We start from the raw sequence: 21,725 nt of genomic DNA, 5'->3' as shown, positions 1-21,725 counted from the left end.
ATCAATTTCCGAAAGTTTCTCCATGTTTCCGCTTAACTTAACTTATAGAACGACTAGTTGCTTTAAGAGATAGACGGCATCAACGTGAAGTTGGCTACTAGCAGGCCTTGGACAAAACTTGGACAATATGCCATATGTGAAAGACGCCAAGAAACTTAAATCGGTGCAGTTGAAAATGTAATATATGGCGTTTATCTTTTTTAGTTCAGAATGGCGGAAGAGGTTTGTCGCTCTAGTGGAGAATGTAAGATAATTTAGAAAAAAAACTAATTGCTTATAGCATTTTCATGAATCAAATTTATTTCAGGCGTGAAATGGACCAACGCTATGACAGTTTTTCAAATCATGACAGTTTATTGCTCAAGTTGTTTCATAATTAAATCAGAGAGCTCTAAACATACTCTGCTCAGAACTCTTCTCTGTTCGCTCAGACACTAGTCAGTTCTCAGCTCTGAACTAAAAAAGAAAAACGCCAATAAATTACTGCATACGTTGCTTTCACATTAGTTTTGTCATCGTGTCATGATCGTCACCGTAGATCACTTACCTGAGCTTAAATTCAATTTTATTTCAAAAATAGATAAATTTAAAACATCAATTTTTATGTTAATAAGTCTGTTTTCTTATAAAATTTTTTAAACGAACCCAATCCTCTTTTATTCAAATTTGACGGATAAATTAAGTGTTTTAAATTTGTAGTTCTTCACAAATAAGTAAAGAATTCACTCCTGGTCTTCATTCTTTTTCTTATTTTGAAGAATGTTTGGAAAGATTCTGTCATTAGAATGCAACCCTTATTTATTTTGCTAAATTACTCTAAAATTATTTTTTTTTTTAAGTGTCAAGCTTTGTGTATGGGCAGGTTCAGGCAAAATAAGTGACTTCATTTGCAGTCAAGTTCATTCTTTAAACGTACATTTTGTCCAATGCAATTAGTTAGATTTCCAGGTGTCATAAATTTCAAATTCCGAACTTTACTTCACAAACCTCTACATTGAGTTCATAGTACAAGACCTACCAAACACATAATTGTCTACAAAACACTCCCCAGACAAGCTACAAGTCCATTACGGTTGGTCTTTTGTATTTTTTAAATTGACAAGGAGTCATTTCACAGAAAACATTAAATGGATTTGTGCAGAAAATAAACAAATTATAGAATAGTAAAGCTCAGCTTTCACTTGAATGAAAAAAACATGATCAGTTGTCATTTTGACATAAGTTGATTTGACTTGATAGTAAGGGGCCGGTTATAGCTATCAGTAAAATCCATCAGTAAAATTTTTGTTTTTAGTTTTTGAGCGTGTTATAGATTTATTTCTAACAAAAGATTGATGCAATAAGATGAATCCTATATTGAAGTATTTTTTTCAAAAAGAAACAATGCATTTAAAGTTTTATTTAATTTATAAATCCATTTTAATTTTTTTAATGATGAAATTTCATTTTACTGAACAGCTGACTGCCAAAAGTCAAAAGAAATTCCATTTCGTTTTATTGTTCGTGTTTCAATTTTTTGCTGTTCCGATCACATCATTAAAAATTTTACTGATGAAAGCAACAGCAAAAAAATTGTCTGAGGCGCGAAGCTCGATGTTATGATCGAAAGTAAACAACATTTTCCTAGCAAAACAAATTAAAAAAATAACAAAAATGACTTCAAAAAAAGAGTTTGAAACCAAATTAATACTTTAAGTGAAAAACCATATGTGTCTTTATGCCAAAGACGACCAAAAGTATTCAGACAAAATGGCACGAATAAATAATAAATTTTTGTACCTTAAAGTCAAACAAAGTTTCTCCTTGGCACTTATGGTATCGTTTCGAAACAAATTAAATCTAGGCTGGATATCACTTCGAATTTTTAAAAGTATACACTGGAACTGCTGACGGCTCATCCGAAAGTACTCAAAAAACTTAATTGGGAACAACTCGAGTCTCTCAATAAGTGAAAAATATTCGCCATGTATCTTCCGAGCATGGAAAAGCGGGTGTACTTGAAAGCGTCGTATTTTTTGAGAAGATCTTTTATTTATTATACACAAAGCTGTTGCAATCAATAAATTTTGTTTATTTTTTGCACGACCCATGATAAGATCAACTTAATTTCACAGAAGCACAAACGATAACAAACAAATGAATAACAAAACGAACTCTTCAAATAGAAACTTCAAAGTGACATTTAATTTAATGACGTAAATTTACTGATTGCTATGATCGCTCATCAGTAAAACATTTCAAATTCCTCCTGTTTCAAATTTTACTGATGCATTTTACTGAAAGCTATAACTGGCCCCTTAGGGAGATTTTTCTTGACTTACTTTTCATACAACTTTCCAATAAAGTTGCCTTAATTGGAAGGCATTTTTTTGGAAGCTGGCCAATCAGATGCTAGAAACTTGCCTTACTTTCAAGTCCCTTTTGTCACCTGAACCTGCCCTATTTAATTCGTTCTCTCAACTTGACGGAACTTTGGGGTAAATAGCACACAAAATATTTGACATCTAGAGTAAAGGAGCATCCCTTTTTTGTATTTGACTTTTTAAACCGAATCATTAACCGTGCAGACAACTTTCTAAGAATACATTCTTTACTTTTCTAATCTGCGCTACAAATAGTGAATTTGACTTTCTCCACAACTTTTGTTTGTAAAATAACATTATTTATTAGTTTCATTGTTTTCAAGTTTGTCAAGCTCATCAGATACAAAATTGAAAATTTTCTTTTGAATTTGTCGGTTCTGAAATGTCGTCAGGTTAGCATTCCTAACCATATTGCCTATAACAACAAAATATGTTTCTATGTCGTCTTGTTGGGGTCTGGTTTCTTTCGACGCCCTAACTTCTGTAACGATGGTATTGAATAATTCTTTCAAGTGCTTAGTGTCATTTAGATTATTTTCTTGACGATCATTGTCACGGTCTGGAGAGTCTGATGGTGAAGGACTAGACCTTGGGGTGCTATTATGGGAAACCGAGGGCTGTTTTATATTTTCGAAGAATACATCGGTTTTGCTTTCTTGGACTTCAGTATCTTCGTCGTATAAAAGAACATCATAGTTCTCATTTGGTTTTTCATTAGATTTGTCGCCCTTACTAGGCCTCGTCCTATAAAGACCAAATATAAATGAAACATAAAGGAATGATGCTTATATCACTCACTTTCTTGACGAAATTGAATCTTTAAGGAATAAAAGGTGGTGGTAATATTTATAATTCTTTTTTCCTGATGTCTGCCGTCCAGATTTCGATTTAGGTTTATTTTTATTGCAGGCCTTAACAAACTGGGTTCTCAGAGACTTCCAAGCGGTCTTACACTCATGTTCTATACGCAAAATTGTAAAGTTTTATTGAAACAACAATAAACAAAAACAATCGAAAACAAAAATACCCTCAGCGCCTATAGATTCGGATATGTCTTGCCATATTTCATCCTTCTTCGTTGGATGTTTGTAATATTTATCACTCTTGTCGAAAATTATCGGATGTTCTTTAATCAATGTTATTAATTTTTCAACCTGAGCAGCGTTTAATTTGTTCATTTTGAGTAAAAAGTGAAGGTATCATTTAGATTTTAGAAATTCTTGTATTATTTTGTTTATAAATAAAAATATTCAATACAAAAGGTTAGTTTGTTTGAAAAATGTCAAATGGCGTAACTACTGTCAAATTAAAGTAGAGTTTGATTTGATTTTGATAAAGGAGTTTGGTTAAACCCCTATAACACTAAGTTTTTTCTGAAAGTATTTCCAGAAAGTATTGAATATTCTATTTCCAAAATTCATAATAGCTTATCCACTTACTGAGGAAGGAATAGTGGAAAATGTCAATGGATTTGTAATGGCTTCAAATTATAGATGAAAGTACAATCAGAGAGTAACCGGAACATAAATTTACAATCGGTGACAATAGTGCAACAGATGTTAACATAAAATGTTATAACTAAATACTTGGGTAGTTATGATATCTTTTGTCATTAAATAAATATAAACCAAAAATTTAATAAAAAGTATGTTATTTATAATATGAATATGCCATTAGGTCGGTTTGAAATTGCTTTAAACAACTAAAGTGGCATATACGAGCATCAAAAGCTCATTCGGAAGAATTTTTTTTAACGTGCATGATGGAGGATAAGAGTAGGCCAAGCACATCGTATCAAGCCAGTTATTCCAGATCAGCCCAGGAAGTTCGACTTTTTTAGAAATGATAATATCTCCCAATATACAGAGTTCAGCATCCGAATTTTCATATGCTGATGAAAACTTGGGTTCGGTATCGCCACAAAACATTATCGAAGTATGGGAATTAACGTCAGAGCTGGAAGAGGAGGCAGCGGAGTTTTCTCCCCAAAATACTGAAGTTTTTTTGTACTGAAGGTATTTTTCGTCATTTAAATAATTATATTTCTAATTTTGATTTAAAATACAGAGAAAATAATACAAATTAAAAATATTTACATTGAAAAAATAAAGTTTTATTTACTTTGATATGATCGTTAAGAGCTTCAATAATAGCTTTGCACGTTTCCATGACAATACGACCAATAGACTGTTCAGAAATAGCACTGATGAATTTTAAGTCTGCAAATGTATCCCTGACAGACGTTGACTAACAGGTCAGCTTCTCGTATTTCGGTTTCTTTTCTGATAATTTTGGGTGTTATCATTTCTAGAAGTTGGTTGTATGTGTCCTCGTTCATGCGAACGAAATTTTTAAAGTCACTTGGCGAACTTAATTTCAGTTCATTCGAAAGATTTTCATGTGTAAACTGATTTCGTTTTTTCAGCCACTCTTTCATCCAGATCCGCTTTTACCGCAAATTTGTCTTATTCATTTTTAACGCCAGTGCTAGTCCCAGAGCTATGCAACAATCGTCCATGTCACTCATGTTTTTCTAACAAAGAATCCGCACATCCATTCACATCCAAAATCTACGAAGAAATGTTGCTTGATGCCTCATGCTTGATGTGTGTGTATTCAACTCGAAAAAGAATTTACAAAAACGCTCCCACATGCTTGATGAGATTTTGATGTGTGTATATGCCGCTTAACAAAGCAACTCCAAATAGCATTATTTTCAACTTTTAGTTTAAGGAGTTATTAATGCACGTACTACACAATCAGTAGTACGCAACGCTAAACGTGGAAGCATAAATGTATACCTTTTTTGTTATGTTTTACTAATAAAAAGTGCATTATAGCATTAGTTACAAGAAAAATAATTAAATTCTATTTAATAATTATGTAGCCTGCAAATTCGAAAGTCGAATTTAATGTTTTTGACAGTTTGAAAGTCTTGTTTTTTTTTTTGCTGAATAAAGTGCTGAATTGGAAAACAGGTATGTTTGATTTTAATTTGATTTTGTTTGTCTATGTTTGATTTATACAGATGTTTATTTTATACAGATGTTCGATAACAGAGTTGTAATTTAAATTAAAACGGGCTAAATTAATTAAATATAAATCCTTGAAAATTAACCTAATAGACATTTAGTACAAAATGTTCGGGATGTCTCAGGGACTTATCATAAGAAAGTAATACCTAAACACAAATTGCGCTAGAGAGATGCATGATAGAAAAAAGTTAGACATAAATTAAAGTATGAAAAAGAAATACTGACAGCGAGAAAAAATTATGCGACGTCAAAAAGTTGAAATGTGAACATCATTTTCAAAATGAGATTAGGGTCCGTTTGAAAACTTAAAAATAAGGCCACAGTTCCGCTTCTTGAAACTTTATCAACAGATAAAATTCGATTAGTATTTCACAGTTAGTGGAAAGGTTTAACTAGAAGTTAATGTGTCAAGTAAGTTATTTGGTGACAGTTAATAGTATTCAAAGTACTATCGTAACGAGCTACAATTTGATTTTCTTTTTTAATCAAAACATATATTCTATTTGATATCCCTCGGGAAAGAATAAATTCGATAAGATTCTTTTCAGCATTATGAAGAAATCACGGATTTCGAATAAAAACAAACTAAATGAAATCTTTTGACGAAGTCGACTTAAGGGTGCATTTGAAGAAAGGAGTTTCGAGAAATGTATTAGATTATTATTAGAGAGATTTTTACCGCTACACAAAGACAAGTAAAAAATAAACAATTTTACATTTTGTTCTCAACTCGTGTTTGTTAAAACCTTAATAATATTGCAAAACTGCAATAATTACAAGTAGTTAGTACAAACATTTATGAAAAGGACGGATGTGAAATTTAACAGGCAAGTTATTAAATTTAACAGAAATTTAGTTTTGTATCGTGAAACAGAACCTTAATTTTTCAGGATCTATTAGTGTTTTCGTAATTGTACAGAATCCGGCAAAAAACTTCCCGTATTTTTAGACGTTTATATTTAAAGCTATTTATAGATAAAATGGTAATGTTTAAAACTAAGTAATTATTTTATTTAGTAAAATGGCATAGTATTTAATTTATAAAATTCAATAAAATTTTTCTGTTTATTTAACCTTTTAAAATATGGGAGATCTTTTTGCTGGTCCCTGTATAATCAAACATTTTAAATCATTGCAAAGTAAAGTAAAACTAATTATTCTTAAATGTTTTTTTTCATAATAGTTTGTTTTCACAAACTTTTAATTGATTTTAAAATTACTCTTTTGAGTGAAACAAACGTCGTTATAATATTTGATGGCATGCGTTAAGTATTTAAAATGGTATTCTAAAAATGGTTTCAATATGTTGGATGAAACTTAAACATAAAATAAATTTAAATATAATTAAAACCTTATTCAAGTTACTATAGTATATAAATAATAAATAGTTTCAAAAACATGCTATAGATCGATGAAAACAAAATAATGAGTTAATATTAGTCTATTATTCAATATGTCTTATCGCATTCAATTTAAAACAGGAAATGTTATTGCTTTTTTATATTTTATCAGTTATGTCTCGTTATATTTGCCCACTTTATCATGCAAACGTCTGAAGAATTGTCTAAAGTATATAAAGCTCAAACACACGTTTTTATGAAAGAAAAAACAAAACTATCAGTTCTAATCTTGTATGTCAATTGTACAGATTCTGAACTGTCACTGTCACGGTATCTTGCAGATTAGACTACAATTTTCATTGACTTATTATACTTCTAGTATGTAAATGAAGAAGAAGATTTTAGTTTAAAACAATCAACGGCGGAAGGTGTTTCACTAGAAAAGACAACACACTCTACCTAAGCCGCTAAACATGGATCGGATGTCTTAAAACAATGACATATTTGTGCGTGAATTTTGATTGTGGATAGGTCAAAATTATAGTGTTAACCTAATCAAAATTATAACATTTTGCTGATACTATTTTTAATACAAATTAACCTTCGTTTCTGAATAAAGTTTTATTATCAATCAAATTATCCCGAAGAGTATAATTAACAAATTAAGTGATACAATTTTTGTACATATAAAGTGTTAGTTTAAATTTATAATAGTCAAACACGCTTTATTCATATTTCTTAGTTGTAATATAAGTGTTTCGATTTGAAATTTTCCATTTCTTACATAATTTTGCATCGAGATAGTGCAAAAACGTGACTAAATGTGCTATTACGTTGATTAATGTCAATTATTTCGGGTGTTGCACTATATTATTTTTATTTACGAATTTTGCAGTTCTTAAAATAAATACGCGCGTCGTTCACACTGTCGTGTGTTTCTTTTCATTTTTGAATAATATAGATATATGTTATGACCTAATGGCACTTTACCGGTTCTTCGTACTGTCGCGTCAGTTTGTTTGTAAATAAAACAGAGCTTTAACAATATCAAAAAAGCTCCCATTAAATTAGAAGAAGATATGGATTATCTTTTGGGTGGTACAGCTGCCATGTGCGCTGGATTATTTAGTAATCCGTTAGATGTAAGTAATTTTTGGTTATTTATAAATCAATTGTGTTACTTGTAATTACATACAAAATGTTAGAAATATAATGACAATTAATGATTAGAAGACACGCAGCTAGAAGAGATTTAATCCGCTACATTTATCCACACGCTATAAATACAAACGAACAGGTTTTTTAAATTTTAACATAAAGTACTCGTACTAAAAACCGGAAACTGTAAATTCATTCGTCAGTTTATTTATGCTATTTTATTTAATTAGATACATTTGTTTTTTTTTGTTGTTAATTTTATGATCAGTTTTTAAAACATTTTATCAAAAATCCTTTCAATAAAATAAAATCAAAAGTATTCATTTGTAGCAATGAGCTTTAGGGTAACATTACAACGGCTTACTTAAAAATGTCATTAGTTGATAATAAGTATATTTTTCGTTACAGCCATTTAAATTTTTAGAGTGCTCATTTTTTCTTCTCAAAACAGTGAGCAATAAAGCGCCAGTTATAGCTACCATTGGTTTTTATCACTGAAAACAAACATTGGAAATTTTTTGACAGGTCGTTTATAGCTATCAATAAAAATGTCTGTCATTGACAAGAAATTTTTTATTAACAGAAATCTGTCATTGGAATTGTGTGAAATTGGAACACAAATCAGTGGAATGTTTCGTTTCACTTTTGGACATAAAAGTATCAGCTGATCAGGAAAGTTAATTTCCGTCCGGAAAATAGAAAAATACATTTTAACAAAAAAATAAATGCGCAATTACACTTTTTGTTGTTAAAAAAAATTATTTTAAGCATTTAAAACCTGTAAAAGGTTATGAAGTTGCTGTGTATACACTGACTTTTCTAAAGCTTTTGACTAACTTAGCCACGTAATTTTTTTTTAAACTTAAAGCTCTTGGTTTTTAACTATTTTTCTTAGCAGGCAACACTTAGAAATTGTAATTCAGAACCTTTTGTTGCTCTCAATCTGGTGTTCCCCAGGGAAGCCATCTTAGCCCTTTTTTGTTCATCCTGTCTATTAACAACGTATCGTCATGTCTACGCTCAAGTAAAGTTCTCATTTTTGCTGATGACATGAAGATTTTTAAAATAAAAAAGTTTACACATGATCGTATCCTTTTACAAGCCGACATTGATAGTGTGGGAAAAACAGCCTTGCCCTCAACTCTTTAAAATACTTACTTACTTACCTAAGATGGCGTTAGAGTCCTGTTTGAACTAGGGCCTCACCCAACAAACTTCTCCATCTAGCTCGGTCCCTAGCTAGGTGTCTCCAGTTTCGCGCTCCAAGTTGGGTGAGGTCACCTTCCACTTGTGCGCGCCACCTGATTCGCGGTCTTCCTCTACTGCGCTGCCCTGTGGGTGCGGATTCGAAGACTTTCCGGGCCGGAGCATTATTTCCATGCGCTCTATGTGACCCAGCCATCTTAGTCGTTGGACTTTTACTCTGCTGGCTAAGTCTACGTCGCTGTACAGCCCGTACAGTTCGTCGTTTCATCTTCTTCTCCACTCCCCTTCGATGCATACGGGACCGTAGATCACACGAAGAACTTTTCTCTCGAAGCGACCCAAGGTGCTTTCATCCGCTTTTGTCATGGTCCATGCTTCTGCACCGTATAGCAGGACGGAGATGATAAGGGTCTTATATAGCAACACTTTGGTCCCTCGAGAGACGACTTTACCACCTCAAATTGATTTCTTAGTCCAAAGAAACAGCGGTTAGCAACAGTTATTCTGCGTTTGATCTCAGCGCTGGTGTTGTTTTCTGCGTTTACAGCAGAGCCTAGGTAGACGAAGTCCTTGACTACCTCAAAGTTACGTCTGTCGATTGTGACGTTTTGACCAAGACGTCGGTGTTGTATGTACTTTCTAGACGACAGCATGTACTTTGTTTTGCCCTCATTAACCGTTAAACCCATTTTTGCCGCCTCTGCCTCAATACTCACAAAAGCCCCATTGACATCACGCTGAGTTCTTCCGATTATGTCAATGTCATCAGCATATGCTAGTAATTGGACGGACTTTTGAAAGATAGTGCCTCTAGTGTTGACGTGTGAGCTCTGCACTATTCTTTCAAGCACGATGATAAAAAAATCGCATGACAGCGCATCACCTTGTCTAAAACCTTTTTTGACATCGAAAGGTTCTGTTAAGTTGTTTCCAACCTTTATGGAGCAGCGTGAATTCTCCATGGTCATCCTGCACAAACGGACGAGTTTGGCAGGGATGCCAAAACTAGACATGGCTCTATACAGCTGGTCCCTGTAAATGCTGTCATATGCGGCCTTGAAATCTCCTTTTTTCAGGATCGGGCAAACAATACTGAGGTTCCATTCATCGGGCATGCTTTCTTCCGACCATATCTTACAGATAAGTTGGTGCATACTCCTAACCCACTTATCTCCAGCTGCTTTTAAGAGCTCGGCATTCAAGCCATCTGCTCCAGCGGCTTTATTAGACTTCAGCTTAGATATGCAATCTTTACTTCGTCTAAGTCGGGAGGACGGGATTGTTGGCTTTCGTCGTCTATGTTGAATGGATCATCCTGCCTGAGAGCGGAATTCTTCAGTTCTTCGTCACCCTTATACAGTCTGCAGAAGTGGTCCTTCCATATCCTCAGCATTGACTGCGGTTCCACTATGATGTTTCCACTTTCGTCTTTGCAGCCTTCTGCTCTAGGTTTATGTATCTGTGAATTTCGTTTCACCTGTTCATAAAACTTTCGAACTTCATTCCTGCTTTTAAACCTCTCAACATCTTCGACAGCACGCTTCTCATGCCCTCTCTTTACCTTCTGAGAAGTCGGCGTTCCTCTCGCCTCTTCTGCTCATAGAGCTTACGAGCAGAGCAGCTCTCGTCCTTTTATGCAGCGCCGCTTTGCGTGCCTGTTGTTTGGCTGCATCTGCCTGTCGACATTCCTCATCAAACCAGGGGTTCCTTGTTGGTGGCTGTTTGAAACCCAGCACATCAGAGGCGGCTTCTCTGATTGCATCTTGGCAATGTTGCCACTGGTTTTCGATACATTGTGTTGGCGGGAGAGAACTTCGAGAGAGGTTACTTGTAGCTCGGTCGGAAAAGGATTTGGCGATCTCTGGCGATTGTAGCCGTTCGACGTTGTATCTTCTCCCAGCACCTCCCTGTTTTGCCTTGGGTCTGGAAATCCGAAGTGCTACCTTGGCTACAACGAGGTAGTGGTCCGAGTCGATGTTAGCTCCTCGGAAAGTTCGTACATCAATAATGCTCGGAGTGTGTCTGGCGTCGATCGCAATATGGTCAATCTGGTTGACGGTAGATTGATCTGGAGAAGTCCAAGTTCCTTTGTGGATGTTGAGGTGTGGAAAACGCGTACTGGCTACCATGACGTTTCCCCCCGTAGCAAAATCTATGAGCCTGAATCCATTGTCGGAAGTGTTGTCGTGCAGGCTGTTCTTCCCGATTATTCCCTTTAAAATGCCAGACGATAATTTGTACTAAAAAACGAATCGGTAATTTATTTGATCATGTATATCAAAGCAAAAACTCTTTCACGTCTTCACATTTAAAGATTTAGGTGTTCATTTCTGTTCCAACTAAGAATTTACTCATCACATTAATTTTACTGTCAATAAGACAAGTTCTATGCTTGGTTTTATAGAACGCCGGGCAGAGGAATTCAATGATCCCTATGTTATTCTTTCTTTCTACAATTGCCATGTTCGTCCTCATCTTGAATATGCATACGTATGGAAAACGTATTGAATCAATTCAACATAATTTCATTCGCTTAGCCTCAAAGGGTCTTCCTTGCGATGCTCCTTATGATCTGCCTCCCTCTGATCATCGTATTAAGCTTCTTTAAATGTAATCTCTCCATCAAAGGCGTGTTTATAATGACTTAAAATTTCTTCATCAACTCATTAATGGTGAAATTGATCGACCTTATTTGCTATCTTGTGTATGTACATTTGAATAATCGTTGCGGAATTCATCACCTACGTTCATTTCATTTTATACATATTGACTTCCATAGAACCAACTACGGGTTAGGTTAAGTTAGGTTAAAGTGGCTGTCCATAATGGAATCGGAAACATTTAGACCCATTGAGATACCACATGAATTATGAGGCTTCCTCCTAAGCTCAATGGAACCAGTTTGAGTCCCTTACGAAACGTGAGAGGCTGATTATGCTAATATGATTTAGATCGTTTAAGAAGAATTCTCCTAGGCAACCCTTGCGTTTTCCAGCCAGAGCAGGGCATGTACAGAGAAGATGAAGAACTATTTCCTTCTCTTCCTCGTCCATACAGCTTCTGCAAAAGTCATTTGAGGATACACCTAGCCACGTGGGGTGCTTTCCTATTAGACAGTGGATATGGCACCTTTTATCGAGCTTATATGCGATCTGCACCGTGATCGCTTCAAATCTAGTGTTGGCCAGATGTTTTTTGTGACCTAACACGTGGTGATGTTGTTCCACCTGGTGTTTGCTTCTTCATAGCGTCTTGCATCAGCAATAGCTTACAAGTAGCGATTGGTATGCCAGTATTTGCCAAACGAAGTACAATGATCCGTACTGTACCGTTCCTGGCGAGTTCATCTGCCTTAAAATTACCTGGAATGTCTCTATGGCCTGGCCCCAGCAAAGGTGAATATTAATCTGTTGTGCCATCTTCATTAGAGATGATCGACAGTTACGGACTGTTATAGAGTTTGTAGAGACAGAATCTAGAGATTTGATAGTGGCCTGACTATCTGAGAAAATACAGATATCAGATGTTGATATCACGTTTTCTTTAAGGCAGGAAAAGACTTGTTGTATCGTAAAAAGTTCCGCCTGGTCCACGCTACAATGATTGCAAAGGCGGAACAAGAGACTTAATTTCAGTCGTTCAGAGTACACACCTCCCAGCCCTTCTTTTGATTTTGAACCATCTGTATAAAAATAGATTGACTCGTCCTCCACAAATGCCCTATCAAACCGAAAGATCTGGAGGGTATAGAAATCTAAACGTTTCTGTCGAATTGCAGTTGGGGGATTGTGTAGTCTCTGTGTGCTTTGGAATTGATTCTAAATATCTAAGAATTACGGAGTGACAAATGTTGTTGTTAATCCACTGTGACGAAGGTTTGAGGAGAATAGCAGAGCTTGCAGCTATTTGTTTGCCATATATGTATCAAGAGGTGTTAGGTAGAGTAAGGTGTCCAGTGCCGGAGATAGGGTCGTGCGAAACGATCCGCTTATACATAGGCAAGCTGAACGTTGGACTTTATTAAATTTATCGCGGTTTATAGCTTTCTCTAAAGAAGTCCACAATACTGCCACACCGTACATTAAAATTGGTCTAATTACCGATGTGTATAGCCAATGCGTGATTCTGGGCTGTAAGCTTCTTTTATTACCAATAGCTTTTTCTGCAATATTCCTTTAATATAATGAGAGTTGACAAATGGAATTTTGAATCTCCTCGAAAATAAGACTAAATCGGTTTTGTGTGGGTTAACTCCCAGTCGACACCGATCAGCCCAAAGTATTAGTCTGTCTAAGGAATTTTGTAAGAGGGTTTTAAGGTGGAAAATGGTCCGCATAGGTGATCGCTCTGAAACCCTCCGCATCTTTACTGGTTAGAATTTCATTCACAACTAGGTTCCAGAGGAGAGGCAATAGAACACCACTTTGCGGTGTGCCCCTACTAACGAATCGTCTGCCAGGTGAAATGAATTAACTCTTCAGCGAACTCTCTCCGTTTAGAAATGTTAGTGAAGATGTAATTGCAGATGTGTCCTCGTTGTTAAAAGCACCTTCCATGTCAAGGAAAACAACCTTTATGATGGAGGGAATATTCTATGGTTCGTACTAAGGTGTGTAACGCTGTTTCCACCGATTTACCTTTACAGTAGGCATGTTGAGACGAAGACAGAAGTCTTATATCAATGCTTGCCCTTAAATGGATATCAGTCAATCTTTCCAAGGTCTTAAGAAGGAATGATGATAGACTTATAGGTCGTAGATCTTTAGGATTTACTTGCGAGCATTTGCATGCTTTGGGTATAAAAACAACTTTAACTTCCCTCCATGCCGAGGAAATATAGACCAGGTAAAGACAGCTGGTAAAAATTGCCTCAAGGATTGGTGCATTTATGTCTAAGTTTTTGTAGTCCGGGTGGTATTATTGAATCTGGCCAGCTGTTGAGAGCCCATTGTAGATTGTCCCCTTTTGATCAGACTTTGTGGATATGTTGTATTAAAACTTGAACGAATATGATTGTTGCAAGTTTCGGTTAGAGAACTACCAGCAAAGTGAGTATCCAGTAGTAAGTTTAGCGATTCATAACTTGAATTTTTCCAGGAGAAGTCTGCATTTTTCAAGCAGCTTGCCATCGCTGGATAAGTTGAAAGAATTTTTCGTAACCTGGGGGCTTCAGAAATTTCGTCTATCTTGCCACAGAATGATCGCCACCAATATCGCTTAGATTTTAATAGTGCCTTCTTGTAAATTCTTAGCGATTTTTGTAAGAAGCTAGTCTTTCGGCTTTGGCTCGGTTGAAGAGTTTTCTTTATTTTCTTCTGAGCGACCCAACCATTGTGGTTTCCTCTGTCTCTTTATGAGTATAAGTGGACAAGCAATTTCTAGCGATCTGTTTTTAGCTAAGGTGAGGTAATTGCCTTTGTTGTCAAGTTCGTAAGCGTTAGAGGAAGGACTAGATAGTCCAGGTTTTAGTAAACTTTGTAATAAGTTCCTTTATGAAGCCCAGTTAGTTTTCCGATAATTTTGAAAAGTCAATGGACTAGGGATTTTATCGACATTGATATTGAACTAGATATATCCACGATCTACGAAACTCACAGGTACATAAACCTAGAACCGAATTCTGCAAAGACGAAAGTGGAAACTTCATAGTGGAACCGCAGTCAATGCTGAGGATAAGGAAGGACCACTTCTACAGACTGTATAACGGCGACGAATAACTGAATTCCGCTGTCAGGCAGGATGATCCATTCAATATAGACGACGAAAGCCAACAATCCCGTCCCCACGATTTATACGAAGTAAAGATTGCCATATCTAAGTTCAAGTCTAATAAAGCCGCTGGATCGGATGGCTTGAATGCCGAGCTCTTTAAAGCAGCTGGAGATAAGTTGATTAGGAGCATACTCCAACTTATCTGTAAGATATGGTCGGAAGAAAGCATGCCCGATGAATGGAACCTCAGTATTGTTTGCCCGATACTGAAAAAAGGAGACCCTCTAAACTGCACCAACTATAGAGGAATCAGTCTACTTAACATCGCCTATAAAATCTTCTCTGCTGTAATATGTAACGTCTAAAGCCCATCGTCAACAACCTGATAGGTCCTTATCTATGTGGTTTTAGACCAGGAAAGTCCACAGTTAATCAAATATTCACATTAGGGCAGATCCTGAATAAAAACCCAAGAACACCAAATCGACACCCACCATCTTTTCATCGATTTCAAGGCCGCATATGACAGCATCTACAGGGACGAGCTGTATAGAGCCATGTCTAGTTTTGGCATCCCTGTCAAACTCATCCGTTTGTGCAGGATGACCATGGATAATTCACGCTGCTCTATACAGGTTGGGAACAACTTAACAGAACCTCCTTTCGATGTCAAAAAAGGTTTTAGACAAGGTGATGCGCTGTCATGTGATTTTTTTTTAACATCGTGCTTGAAAGAATAGTGCAGAGCTTACACGTCAACACTATAGAGGCACCATCTTTCAAAAGTCCGTCCAATTACTGGCATATGCTGATGACATTGACATAATCGGAAGAACTCAGCGTGATGTCAATGGGGCTTTTGTGAGTATTGAGGCAGAGGCGGCAAAAATGGGTTTAACGGTTAATGAGGGCAAAACAAAGTACATGCTGTCGTCTAGAAAGTACATACAACACCGACGTCTTGATCAAAACGTCACCATCGACAGACGTAACTTTGAGGTAGTCAAGGACTTCGTCTACCTAGGCTCCGCTGTAAACGCAGCAAACAACACCAGCGCTGAGATCAAACGCAGAATAAATCTTGCTAACCGCTGTTTCTTTGGACTAAGAAAGCAATTGAGTGGTAAAGTCCTCTCTCGAGGGACCAAAATGTTGCTATATAAGACCCTTATCATCCCCGTCCTGCTATACGGTGCAGAATGAAAGCACCTTGGGTCGCTTCTAGAGAAAAGTTCTTCGTGTGATCTACGGTCCTATATGCATCGAAGGGGAGTGGAGGAGAAGATGGAAAGACGAGCTGTACGGGCTGAACAGCGACTTAGACTTAGCCAGAAGGGTAAAAGTCCAACGACTAAGATGGCTGGGTCACGTAGAGCGCATGGAAACCAATGCTCCGGCCCGGAAAGTCTTCGAATCCGCACCCACAGGACAGCGCAGTAGAGGAAGACCGCGGATCAGGTGGCATGCACAAGTGGAAGGTGATCTCACCCAACTTGGAGCGCGAAACTGGAGACAAGTTAGACGGAGAAGTTTGTTGGGTGAGGCCCTAGTTCACACAGGACTGTAGCGCCACCTTAATTAAGTAAGAAAGTATATCTACGATCAGAGAACGAGTGTTCTTTCAAGATCATATGGTGTACCATAGTATCTGAAACAAGAGTTATGTCTAATACTTCTTGTCGAGTTTTAGTTATGAAGGTTGGCTCATTTCCAACATTACTTACTAAGAGGTTAGTACCAAAAATATAATCAAAAAAAAACTCACTTGACATCGCTCCCAATAATTAAGGGGATCCTTTGTCGTTACGCTTCAGTGGTGATTCTCTCAAGGGTTTTTCCAGGGAGAGGTGGTCATGGCCAAGATACGCCGACACCAGCCAGAAACTTCCTTTCGTTGTTTCCAGCCGAGATGCGGTGGTATCTTTATCACTGAAATTATGGAGTAAAAATACATTAATGCTACGTTTCACTAGTATGCTTGATCTAGGTTCACCTTTATCTGTCTCATACAGTGTGTAGTACCCATGAGTCTTGAGTCGTCGAACAACGGATCTCACAATCCATGGCTCTTGTATCAGGGCAATGTTTTTTCCGTTTCTTACCAGACGAATAAGAAGTGAGGCCTCGCCTTTATTGATTGTTGGAGATTGACTTCCATAGAACCAACTACGGGAAGAATGAAGTTTAAATCGAATGAGCATTTAAAATAAAGTGGTCTTAAAATCATTGTTTAGAACCAGTGTGCCACTATTGTAAACGTTTTTTTTCTATTTTTTGTTCTGTAATAGTTCTTATTTAATTGTTAATTATGTTTTGTATTTTATGCGTGTGTTAGGCTATAATTGTATTATTTTCTTACAAACAACTAACACATGCACTTATTATGAGCCTCTGATCGTAGTTTGACACTTGCTATAAGCTAACTACTTTTTGAAAATTCTGAAGTGTAAAAAGGAAGGTTTTGATCAGATAAGAACCCAAATGCCGAAAATTGAAAGCTTCGAAAACTCAAAATTTCTAAAACCCAGAATTAAGAAAACCTTAAATTCCGAAAAAAATCATTTTATATATTATTTTGGGTATTTGACTTCGGCAATATAATTTTTAATAAAAAAAAAATGAAAACGTGATCATTTACATAACTTTTTGTTATTATTTTATGAATGATTAAATTCAATGAATCTAGAGTCAAAATCTCTGTATCTTCGAGTAGTGTGCTTGAGGACCACTTATGATAGCAATTTAAATTAAAAAAAAATGTATATATAATCATGTGATGTGAGGATCACAAGACAACATGTTGATATTGATTAATTAATTTAAAATTTTGCAGTTATCAAGATATTGATTAAAGCTGAAATACAAACATAACTTTAAGACACATTTTCATATAAATATGCTTAAGTTGGGACGTTTTTTCAGCTAAATATCTAGTAAAGATTATTATTATGCTATCAAAATAAAGATAATGAGTTGTAGATTATATTATATTTTATTCAATGGAGAACTTTTGTTTTAGGGGCTGGTTATAGCTATCATTAAAATCCATCAGTAAAATATTTCATTTAAATTTTTGAAAGTCTTAGAGCTTTCATTTTAGATTCCTTTGGGATTAGATTAGACGTGCTATTGATAGATCGGAATTCTGTCAAAAGTGTTGTTTGGAAAAAATGAAATTTTTCCGGATGGAAAATCATTTTCCTGAAAAACTGATTAATATTTTATAAGCGATCTTAAGGCGACTAATTCAAGTTGGTGGAGTTTAGAGGGTCTCCTTTTTTCAATATCGGGCAAACAATACTGAAGTTCCGTTAATGGGCATGACGAGACCATATCTTTCATATAAGTTGTTGCATGCTCCTAACCAATTTATCTTCAGATGCTTTGAAAAGTTTGGCATTCAAGACAAAATCTTTTGCTCCTTACTGAACAGCTGACAGCAAAATACCAGCATTTCGTTCATTTTATTTCGTTTAATTGATGGTGTCTTTGTACAAGACCTATAGTACTATCATAATATATTGTTTTCGTAAAAAAATTATCTTTATTTTGATACCATATATCTTCTGGTCGAGTAAGAACTTAGCGTTTTAAAATTCCCCACAAATTTTCGATGGGGTTCAGGTCAGGAGATTAAGCTGGTCAATATAGCATTTCAACTTTTTTGACCTCCAAAAATTCTTTAACACACTTCGAGGTGTGTTTTGGATCGTTGTCGTGTTGAAAGCTCCACACCATCGGCATCTCTTCCTCGGCATATAGAATCATTACTGTTTCCAGGATATTTTTGTAGCCTGATCGATCCATAATACCACTTACTTGATGAAGGGGACCACATCCCTGACCTGAAAAACCACCACATACCGCATTGTTGAGCCACCTCCATGTTTCAAAGTAGCCCGAACATGTTTTGGCATATATCGGGTCCTGGGTTCTCGCCGCACAAACGCTATACTGTCCGAAGAAAGCATATTAAATTTGCTCTCATCGCTAAATAGAACTGTTTTCCATCTTTGCAAAGACCAATCTAGGGCAAATTCCAACCTAAATTTCAAGAAATGAGTGCCATTACAGAGTTTTGCACAAGCCTTACCTTCTTTGACGATGTATTATGGTCAACAACGACTTCTTCACTACTCGCAATCAACTTAAATTTACCTCTTTGGCACGTCTACGCACAGTGCTTGAATCCACCTTTAAATTGAGCTCCTTTACAATTGATGCCGACGAGATAAATGGTTCCCGCCGAATCAGATTCGATATTCTTTGGTCCATGCGATGGTCCGTTTTACGTGGACGACCACCAGAGTGTCTTGTTTCTATGGGCAAATTATTTCGATCCCTTGAAATAACCCTAGAAACGGTCAACTCATGGATTTTTAACCGCTTTCCTATTTCCCTTTGCCTTATCCCGATCTTAAATGCTTCGATAATAAATTGGTTAGTATGTTTATCATATTTATTTCCACCCATATTTAAAAATAGTTTTTTTTTCACAAAAATAACACTTTTAATTTATGCAGGGGAATTTGTCTTGGCTAACTTTTAAATTGTCTTAATTGGAAGGTAATTTTTTGGCAGCTTGCCAATCAGATAGTGGAAACTTGCCTAACTTTCCTTATGTCGTGTGAACTCATCCATTATTTGAGTTTCTATAGCTCAAATGGTTTACCAAGATTACCAAAATTTACAAGTATATAATTTGCTAAAATATATATTCGAAAACTTGTTTCTATGCGCTCCACCACGTTCACCAACGCTTATCAATTTGTTTATGTTAAATTAATAATAAAAACATTAATGTTAGTGAAAAAGTAGTAGTTTTTCTTTTAAAAGGTAAAAAATGTTTAAAATAACAAAAGGAAGATACATATAAAAGTGTTTGGCCTTCTATCTGGGCTTACTTTACAACATGAACCAACGAAAGGTGTTAAATAACAAGTTGATGGTGGTCAGTTGTGATGGCCTTTCTAGAATTAATTGTGAAGGCCTTTCTAGAATTAATGCAGTCAGAAAAGATATCTTGGGAAAGTGCGAATTGTGACTGCAAAATGTTTACTTTTAAATGCATTTTAACAAATTTCAATAACTGCTTAGTCTTCGCTTGCCGAATGTCAAAAGATGACAGCCGCTTAAATAGCAGTCTTTCCAATCATCTTTTTGAAAAACAATATATTATATTATGTAGAAAAGAAACTTTAACTAACAATTTTGAATGAATAATCCACAAACTTCGATCGATACCACTTTCATATGATCTATAATTGAGTTCTTTAAGTTCTTAATATGTATGTAAGTAAATTTTGCAACTTAAATCAATTTATTTTTGATCTAGATCTGTCAAAACAAAAATAAGCCCTGTTTTTGAATTCCATGGGACAAAATAAATTGATTTATTTTTGATTTAAGATTAAATCTGCAGATCTGGTTTTTTTGTCAGATTTACCCAACTTTTTTCAGTTTTTAAAATGCCTAGCTAAGAATTTGACAGCTTTTGTCACGAAAAAAAAAACAATTTTTCAAGTAAATCTGAATTTATCCATTGAAAACTCCATAACTTAGCAACATGACTTGGTGTTGATTATGACTTTAACGTGGGGGCCATTTTCAACAACGGCCTTATCAAAACCGTATACATGAAGATTTTTGATAGGCAGCAGAGTTTTTAAATAGTTACAGACTTCTCAAGGATGCTTTTATGTTTTTTTTTTGTTAAATAAAATATTTTTTGTAAAAGCATTTATCTTTTTATTTTAAAATAAATATTTTTTTTTAAATTAAAGGTGATAAAAACCCGCCAACAATTACAAGGTGAACTCCAAACTACCAAAGAAACTAAACAACCCTATAGAGGAGTCTATCAATCTATTCGTTCCATTATCAAAGCCGAAGGAGTATGGGGCCTACAAAAAGGTCTCGGAGCTGCTCTTACATTTCAATTTGTCCTCAACAGTTCCCGATTGGGATTTTATCAAACCGTTGAAGACTGGAATTGGACAAAATTAGATAAAGACAAATCACATCATTCACCGCCTCTTTGCGTGTTTTGGGGTGGAGTATCTGGTATTCTAGGATCAGCGCTGGGCTGTCCGTTTTATATGATAAAAACTCAGTTGCAAGCACAATCTGTCGGGAAATATGCTGTAGGCTATCAGCATCATCATAAGAACACAATCTTTGCTCTGGTCAATATTGTCAAAGAACAAGGCTATTTTGGATTGTGGCGTGGTTTCTCGGGAATCGTACCACGAACTGCTGTCGCATCTTCTGCACAACTTGGAACTTTTTCATCGTGCAAAGATATTCTTGTGCAGTATGAAGTAAGTTATGCAAGATCAGTTTGGTTCAGGAAAAATTCACGAGGTTCAAAATTTGTATTGCAGGTTTTTCAAAATTCCTTTCTTTTGACGGCAATGGGGGCGAGTATGGTGAGTGGTTTCTTTGCTGTTGTTTGTATGACACCTTTTGATGTTGTTGCAACAAGAATGTTTAATCAAGGTGAGTTTTTAATTTTATTTATTCATCATTTGCATGATTAATATTTATGCTCTCTAACTTTAACAGGAGTTGATAAAAATGGAAAAGGACTTATGTATAAAAATATTTTCGATTGTTTCGAAAAAACTTTCCGTTATGAAGGCCTAAAAGGTCTGTATAAAGGTTTTGTACCTAATTATTGGCGGATGGCTCCACACACGATACTTAATTTAACATTTTGGGAACAATTTAAAAGATGGAAAAATATTTACCTAGCCGAAGAAGGAGCTGTTTACTTTGAATAAATCAAAATCAATGTGGTGTTAAAATGTGAACATACATAACTGTGCGGGTACAAAGTATTGCAATAAAGTTTAAGAATATTTTAGAATGTTTGTGTTTGTTATTTGTTGTAAGTTTTTCAAAACAAATTA

General features: G+C 35.5%; 2 protein-coding genes across 2 annotated transcripts; one reads left to right on the top strand and one right to left on the bottom strand.

Moving 5' to 3' along the window:
• Positions 1-2,640: 2,640 nt before the first annotated feature.
• LOC129940340 (uncharacterized) lies at positions 2,641-3,619 on the bottom strand. The gene is made up of 3 exons (XM_056048646.1): positions 3,391-3,619; positions 3,162-3,324; positions 2,641-3,107 (listed from the first exon to the last, which is right to left on the bottom strand). The coding sequence occupies exons 1-3, from the start codon at positions 3,539-3,541 to the stop codon at positions 2,660-2,662; spliced, it is 762 nt and encodes a 253-aa protein (XP_055904621.1). The 5' UTR covers positions 3,542-3,619; the 3' UTR covers positions 2,641-2,659.
• A 3,410-nt stretch (positions 3,620-7,029) lies between these two features.
• LOC129942089 (solute carrier family 25 member 35-like) lies at positions 7,030-21,682 on the top strand. The gene is made up of 4 exons (XM_056050887.1): positions 7,030-7,880; positions 20,598-21,134; positions 21,198-21,312; positions 21,379-21,682. The coding sequence occupies exons 1-4, from the start codon at positions 7,818-7,820 to the stop codon at positions 21,594-21,596; spliced, it is 933 nt and encodes a 310-aa protein (XP_055906862.1). The 5' UTR covers positions 7,030-7,817; the 3' UTR covers positions 21,597-21,682.
• Positions 21,683-21,725: the final 43 nt, after the last annotated feature.

Source organism: Eupeodes corollae, chromosome 1 (assembly GCF_945859685.1).
Source record: "Eupeodes corollae chromosome 1, idEupCoro1.1, whole genome shotgun sequence".
Taxonomy (NCBI): Eukaryota; Metazoa; Arthropoda; class Insecta; order Diptera; family Syrphidae; genus Eupeodes; species Eupeodes corollae.
This window is presented reverse-complemented; position numbering and strand designations above follow the sequence as displayed.